This window comes from Mercurialis annua, linkage group LG8 (genome assembly GCF_937616625.2).
Source record: "Mercurialis annua linkage group LG8, ddMerAnnu1.2, whole genome shotgun sequence".
Taxonomy (NCBI): domain Eukaryota; kingdom Viridiplantae; phylum Streptophyta; class Magnoliopsida; order Malpighiales; family Euphorbiaceae; genus Mercurialis; species Mercurialis annua.
In genome coordinates this window covers 42,284,601-42,293,171 of record NC_065577.1, presented here as the reverse complement: position 1 = coordinate 42,293,171, position 8,571 = coordinate 42,284,601, and the positions used below count along the sequence as shown (strand labels likewise).

The window sequence follows — 8,571 nt, the reverse complement described above, 5'->3', positions numbered from 1 at the left end:
ACTTGTCGCCTTTTGTCATGATCTATTCCAAGTCTGTGTATGAATCGCGTGACGATGTGCAGCCTACTTCGGATTGGACTCGGCTACTTCGGATTGGACTCGGCAAAAAGTATATGATCGACAAGAATACCGTCATATTGTGATTTTGTGAAAAACCATAATCTTGAACACCATGTTTCCGAAATAATCAAATACCTTACTAGCGGAACAAAGTGATCAAGTCTCACTAGCGAACTAAAATGATCATGTCTCACTAGTAGAACGCCGAATGAGCTTACTCAATTCTTCATCTTTTCGATCGGCGATATCAAATTACTTGTTCCTTGACATCCATATACACCAAGTCGGCCTTGCCCCCCCAGCGTCTTGATTCGTTCTTAAAAATGAGTCATATGCCTTATCGCCTTTTTGACAATCTGATCTCACATAAAGGCGCGACAAAATATACTTGATAATCTGATCTCCTTTGTAAAGATGATCACCATTATATCGGACCGATCTTCAAGAAGTCGTCCCGCCAATGAACCCGAATGCTGATCTCCTTCTCCGTTTTGGATTAGATCGGCCAAACACCTCGACGAGGTGATCTCCAGTGTTTTGATCACATCGACCAAATGATTCATATAGATGATTTCCTCCGGCTTTTTGATCAGATCGACCGAATGATTCGGCGAGGTGATCTCCTCCGACATTTGGATCAGATCGGCCAAATGGCTCGATGAGCTGATCTCTTTCGGTGTTTGGATTTGATCCACCAAATGATCGGCCACACCATACTTCATGTGTTTTGAAGCATTATTGTGATCAACTGCACCATTATGTATATGGCTTGAAGCATTATTGTGATTGGCCACACAATACTCCATGTGTCTCACATCATTTCTGTGATCTGCAGCATCGTACTTCATACCAGATTGATTGATCGGTTGCGTCTGATCGGCAGTCCCTCTTTGCGAGCCGATCCGTGCTGGTGTGTAGCCAAGATCAACCATCTTGATGGTAGTCTCGGCGATGTTTTGTCGAGCCATGACTTTTGACATAATATCGTTTATTCTTAATAGGCTTCTTCCTATGTTCGACCTTATCTCTCTTTGAACAGTCATTTTTTTGTCAAGTACGGTCTTCATGGCTCTCGCTAATTGGTCTCCTTCATAATATCTTGGCCGATTTTCATGCGTGATCTTATTCCTCATGGTTATGGAATCGGCCATTGATAATGTTGAAGGATTTGGGGATAGGAAACGATTATCGTCACTCGAATCGTCATCTTCGAATTGGTTGAAATTTTTGACTCTAATATCGACCGATTTCCCTTCTGTGGGAGGTATAGTAGTTCCCTCGTGCGACAGTTGGTTCTTGTCTCTCTTGGTCATGATCGCTTCCAAATCAGAGTCTAAATCTCATGGCGTCTCGCTTCCTTCGAATAAGCTTGATCGACTCATTGAGCGTGTATATCTTTTAGCTCTTTAGTACCGATTTTTGTGCTAACCATAAACATGTCCCCAGTGGAGTCGCCAAAAGATGTTCGCGTGGAAATAATCCGCCACTCGAATCTTTGAATTTATGATTGGGATCTGTTTTGGTTTGATGCTTTAATCGGTCAAGTCGATCAAGTCTCGCAAAACAGGTCTTGCAAACTTGTCATGATCCGCCGATCGGCCAAATGGCTCGATGAGCTGATCTCCTCCGATGTTTGCAAACTTGTCTCGCAAACAAACATGTCTCGCAAACAAACGTGTCTCGCGAGGCGAACATGTCTCGCAAACAAACGTGTCTCGCGAGGCGAACATGTCTCGCAAACAAACGTGTCTCGCGAGGCGAACGTGTCTCGCGAGGCGAACGTGTTCCGCGAGGCGAACGTGTGCCGCGAGGCGAACCTGTTCCGCGAGACGAACCTGTTCCGCGAGACGAACATGTTCCGCGAGGGAACCTGTTCCGCAAACGTGTTCCGCAAACGGAACAAAAGTAACCAGCTAAACTAAATCTAACAGTATCGATCCGGAGGTTAAGGAACCTAAGCGGGATTGATGTCCATCTACTCCTAAATTAACCAACCGCAGGGGTTGGGGATAGAAAAGCACAGGGCTTTGAAGTTGTGTTTTTGTTGATTGATTTGTGTAGTGCCTTTATTAATCTGAAAAAATAACTATTTATAGGGACAAATCCCCTAATAATAGGAAAAAGAAAATAACTAAGACTCAATGACTTAACTTAATTCTAACCTGATAAGACTAAACGTCTTTGACTCGGCTAAATAAAAAAACAATAATAAAAATGGCTATTATGGGCCCAATCCCAATTCAGCCCGCTATGCTCCATTCTAACTGACAGTCCATCGTCTTAAAGTCTATTTTTGGGCTGGTGTAAACAATGCCCCCCCCCCTCCAGATTAATGTTTTAATTTAGATAAATCAAACCCTGTTCAACTTTTTCGGACCGAACCGGTTAAAGCATCGATCCACACAGTACCCATCGGCCGCCGATCGATCAACAAGATTATGCTCACAACAATCTTAATTAAAGATGTCGATCTTTGCACAAAACACTCTTGTTTGGCTGATCGTTCAACAAGATTATGCTCACAACAATCTCAATTAAAGATGGACATCAATCCCGCTTAGGTTCCTTAACCTCCGGATCGATACTGTTAGATTTAGTTTAGCTGGTTACTTTTGTTCCGTTTGCGGAACACGTTTGCGGAACAGGTTCCCTCGCGGAACATGTTCGTCTCGCGGAACAGGTTCGTCTCGCGGAACAGGTTCGCCTCGCGGCACACGTTCGCCTCGCGGAACACGTTCGCCTCGCGAGACACGTTCGCCTCGCGAGACACGTTTGTTTATGGTGAGCACAAAAACCGGAACGACGAAGAAAAGTTACAGGTGCACTCATTCACGTAGCCGAGCCCAATCCGAAGTAGGTTGCACATCGTTAGGCGATTCAGACTCAGACTTGAAGACGATCACGACAATGGGCGACAAGTCAGGGTTACAGCTGCAAAAGGGATCTACGCACCCTCCGCTGGGACAATGACCGTCGAGTTACAGCTGCAAAAAGGGACCGACGTACCCTCCGCTGGAAAAACGACCGTCGACTTCAGCGTCAAAAATCCGAACCAAGTATATGAGGATGAGACGAATGATTGTCTGCAACCTACCTCCCACTCGCCTCTATCACGTGCCGATTTCATAACCATGCGTAATGAGGTAGCCCAGAAAAATCGGCGGTTATTGATCATTGCGATGAATCAGATGGATGAAGACATGTTTTCCAAGCGGGATTTATTAAAATTTCGGAACTTTCATGAACAATATCATGTCCGATTAAGGTGGACAAGCAGTTAGTATGGCGATCATATAAAACAGTTGGTAAAATATTTTGATCGGTGCTTGTAGATTTTTGTATGGTTGGTGGGCGAATTTATTAAAAGCTCCATCACACAACGTGTGGCCCTCCAAATGGTTGAATAAAGTAGAAGTATGGAGTAATGTGCATTTGTACATGGAAGGATTGAAAAAAAAAAAAAAGAGCGGGTCATCATGAATAAGAAGGCAAAGAATTAATGGGTGAGCAGTATAATTAGACAATGGCGTGGCTTGCACCTATGATCGGCCGAAGTTTTATAATAATTGGGGCCGATCAATTTTATGTGCTGGTTAACAAATATTTTGATCGGCCAAATATTTATTATTCTCAAATTTTATAACTCAGAGGCCGATCAATTATACATACTGTTATAAAAAATTTGATCACCCAAAATAAATGTCGAATATTAAATTTTTCGGTCTAAGTGACCGATTATCAAATGATTTTTGACACACGATAAAATTACGTCTTTTCACCTTTCTTGACATCCAGCTAAAAAGACGTGGGGGGCATTGTTTACACTGGCCCAAAAAGAGCTTATATGGGCTAACTCGGGTTTTTGAGCCCAAAAGCCATCAATTATCTTTTTATGCTTATCTTAGTTTAGTAGTTATCTTTTTTAGTCATTATCTTATTTTTAGTCATTATCTTATTTATTTAGTTTAGTATTTATCTAAATAAGAGATTGTATCTCATTAGACTAGGTTTTCTATTTTAGGGTTTGTCCTCTATAAATAGCTAGTTTTAGGTTTGTATTAGCCACAACTCAAATCAATCAACAAATACAACTTTAAAGCCCTGCGCTTTTCTATCCTCAACCTCCGCGGTTGGTTAACTTAGGAGTAGGAGTAGTTCAAACGATAATCTCGCCTGGGTTTCTTAACCTCCAGATTAATGTTTTAATTTAGATAAATCAAACCCTGTTCAACTTTTCGGACCGAACCGGTTAAAGCATCGATCCACACAGTACCCATCTATAAATTCAAAGATTTGAGTATGGAAATTTTTCCTGCGAACAATAAGATAATGACTAAAAATAAGATAATGACTAAAAAAGATAACTACTAAACTAAGATAAGCATAAAAAGATAATTGATGGCTTTTGGGCTCAAAAACCCGAGTTAGCCCATATAAGCTCTTTTTGGGCCAGTGTAAACAAGTAGTAATTATTATATATGGTATATGATGTTTTGATCCATCCATTTTGCATATTATGTATCCTAATTTGTAATGGCAAATTAAGAAGTAACATATGGAATTACAGTTCGTATAGCTAAATCCGCGAAAACTTTATACGAGGCTAGACTTGGGTGTACAGCATCCCAGAATACATATTTTGAGGCATCAGGACACGTTGGCGTAGTCGGAGTACACGTCGGTCCAAATTCAAATAAACCCGTTCCGCAACATCCTTTAAGCGTCTCTTCAAATCCTTCAATTTAATCACAACAAATAAGAACTTAAATAATAGATACAAAAAAAATCCTTTTTTTATTTGTTATAAATTAGCTATATATTTTTAGTTTTGATAATTTTAATTGAATATTAGATACTTCATTTTTATATTCGGACTTGAATTTTTATTTTTAATTAATTATGAATATTGATTCTTAGCCTCGATAAGATTTGTGGGTTCGTTGACTCTAGCAAGGATAAGATCGAATTATAATCTGATCTGCATGATAGACTCTCAAGCATTAAGTCGATAGTATATATTAGATTTAGGTGAAACTACGATAGTATATATTAGATCAGAACCGACCCTAATAAGTTTCGAGCTTGTATTCAAAATTGTAGATTAATGAACTACTTACCATACTTAGCTGGATTATTGATCAAGTCCAACAAGGTATCATAAACATCATAATATGCAATTCTGACGCCTTGGAGCTGAGATTCCAATTTTGTGACTAATTGTTGAAGCTTTACATTATAAGCCATGGTGTCAATGCTTTGCTGCTCAACACACCGTCGTGGATTTGTAATGTTGTTTATTGTTATTTGTATCGGTAAGCACCCGACGGACGATAAGCTTGTCGCCGTAAATTTCCGGGCTCCTTTAAAATATAAAATCTGAAAAACAATCAAAATGGATGTGTAATAATTTTAACCCTTCAAAAATATAAATATTTGCTTTATTTATCAATATAACTTAAATATGTTAATTTCGATAGTTATAATATGACATTTAAGAATTTTATATTTTCAATTTTATTACTTCGCTTGACTAAAACAATTGACTAATGATTTTGCTCGGATGTTAAATTTTCCGAATTGCTAAATCTTTGTATTGCTTTTTTTTTTTATCTTAAAAAAAATGTTAATAATGTTAATTTAGAGATTAAATTTTAAAATTATTATAGCAACAAAAAGTCTCATAGTAATTCATGTCAATCTATACTGGTGCAAACATATTTTGACACAAGAACAATAAAAATTTAAACAAAACAAGATTATTGGCTGTGGAAATTTAATAATCATTATTGATATAAAGAAACTTGGAGCAAGACCTGAATGCCATATAGACTCAATTTGGACTAAAATCACCCAAAACATTTTGTTGCTTGTAAATATAAAATTCGGTGTCTAAATTGAAATAGATTCATATTTCATGACCAAAATAAAATAACACAAAAATTTAGTGACCGTGAAAATCTAATATAAAATATTCCACATATAGCAACTATTGAGTCTCTTCTATTATTTTTTTCTCTTGATTTAATTGGATGAGCTTGACTATAAATGACAATCATCCAACGGATATCACGTAAAAAAATCCAGACTCGTTTGATGCATATGACTACATATAGAATAAAATATTTCAAATTTAATTACACTAAAAAATTAAAATTAACAAAAACTAAACATATTTAATTTTTTTATGATTATATGCCTTATAAATTTTCATGATTCTCCAATTACTCACCCGAATGGCTTCTTCATATTTCTGTAATATAAAATCTTGATAACCTGAAATATCAAACTCATTGGCCCTTTGACCTATATCATAATAATTAGTGATATCATTAGTGCCAATACTAAAGAAAAACAATGCATTTTTCACTATAAATTTAGCCCTTTCTTCACCAACTAATCTTCTAATCCTAACCACTGCTTGATCAAACAATTTTATCTGATCAGCCACAGTAAGAACATTAGCCGATTGTGAAGTCAAATTATCTAATCCGGCGCTGGCCGAACCGAAGCTGACTCCGGTTAGCAACTCAAAAGCGGTTACTTGTGGCTTAAGATACGGTGGTAGGAGCTTTTTGAGCCGTAAATTTTCTATGATAAAGTCAATGGGTAATTTTCCATTACTGAATCTTCCGGTAGCTATACCGAAAGGAAAATCTCTCCCGTAAGGCGGACGGTTGGAACGGGAAGTTGTGTTTAGATAGTTGTTGTTGCCTGTATCGATCGTTGAGTCTCCGAAACCGAAAATGGCGGTTATATTTGAATGAGAAGGATTGATAATTATTGAAGCTGATGACGAGAGTATGAAGAAGGAAATAGAGAGAAATAGGTGAAGGATATTGATGTTAATTTTAGGCTCCATCGATAATTTGATCAATGGTGTCTTGTGCTCCCATTTTTTTATAGTTTTTCACTTATTTTAAATTAGTACGGTGATATTTTGTTAATTCGTTTTAGTTGATTATTGAACTACGATTACACGAATACGTGATTTCCGGTTAAATTACGTGTATATGGCAATGCGTTTTTGATTTTTTTTTTTTTACTAAATTATATGCACAAAATCAATCAAATATCAACTAATATTTTTTTAATTACTAAAAAATCATTCTTATTGATAAAAAAACTTTATAGTTTAATTATAAAAATGAAACAAATTAAAGTACAAAAATTAATACATGTATGTTTCCTATTATAACTGATAAAAATATTCATATATTATTACTATAATGCAATAAATGAAATATATTTTTGTTTTCATACTCGTTTATCCATCAAATACTTCACATTTCATTGAAAAATTAACTAAAGATGGTAAAGATATTAAATTAATTTAAAATATATCATAAATAAAAAAAATTGTCAATTGAAACAAGATATTTTAAAATTATATTTATTACAATTGAATATAATTTAAAATATATATAGAAAAGTTGCATATACACATTAAATAATTAGGGGGTTAGGCCTTTTCACCTAGTTCCTAATCTTACTTCCTCTGAGGGGTTTACCTTTTAACTTATTTGGTTTTAATTTTTAAATAGTGGAATGTTCTATTATTTTTAATATATAAATTAATTAAATTTAGCTCAATTCAAATTTAAGACTAACTTTTATTCTATAGTTTGATTTATACTTTTTTATAATTTTTTCACTAAATTTGGTAGAATTTATTTCAACCACATCTTATTCTAGGGTGTATCGAAATCTAATTAGCTACTAAGGTCCCCCTACCTAAAATTTGATGCAACGAATGTCAATCTGCCTAACTCATAGTGCACAAATGTGTACGAAAAGACAAAGCTACATATGCAAATTAATTTTAAAAGGTAACATATAAATATTTCAGCTAGAATATATTATTAGCATTTTGCCATATATTTTAGTTATACGGTTTGATTGATAAAAAAAAGTAACATGCTTTATAAGTTATAACCCAACAAACTATATTGCTTCTCATTTTTTTATGATGTAGAATATACACATGATTTTTTTAGGAGGATTTCGATTTTTCTCGTTTCTTTTCTCGATAAGAATAGGGGTTTAAAATGTGTTGTAATTTAATTTTTATGATAAAAAAATGGCTTAGAATTTAAAATTTATGATTTGAAGTTTTAGGGTTTAATTAAAGTTTTGGATAGAGTTTTGGAGTACAAATAAAGTATTTATTTTTAGTTATGGATTAGTTAACTAATCCATAACTAAAAAACCTTTGAAGATTTTTAGAGAAAGTCAATATTAGTAATATACATACTAAATCCTTATAAATGTTCCGAACTCGCCGAACTTGAATCTTAAATTAATGCTCAGATTCGTCCCGAAAAAGACAGTATCAATAAGTCTATGGGTAATTGATTATGGAATCAGTCTAATTATCTTGTTTTTCGTTTTAGTTACCTTTTTTGTTTGTTTTATTTTGATGACTAAATTATGATTTTATTTTGACAAGAATTTTCAGTCACCAAACAAAATTTATCGAGTATTTTTTTGTTGATTAAACGTGTACATAAAATA

The 8,571-nt window shown here is 35.2% G+C and overlaps 1 protein-coding gene across 1 annotated transcript; it reads right to left on the bottom strand.

Annotated features, from left to right (window-relative positions):
• Nucleotides 1-4,515: 4,515 nt before the first annotated feature.
• LOC126659926 (GDSL esterase/lipase At2g40250-like) lies at nucleotides 4,516-6,947 on the bottom strand. Its single transcript, XM_050353257.1, has 3 exons — nucleotides 6,290-6,947; nucleotides 5,178-5,436; nucleotides 4,516-4,795 (listed from the first exon to the last, which is right to left on the bottom strand). Exons 1-3 carry the CDS (start codon nucleotides 6,917-6,919, stop codon nucleotides 4,602-4,604), a joined length of 1,083 nt encoding a protein of 360 aa, XP_050209214.1. The 5' UTR covers nucleotides 6,920-6,947; the 3' UTR covers nucleotides 4,516-4,601.
• Nucleotides 6,948-8,571: the final 1,624 nt, after the last annotated feature.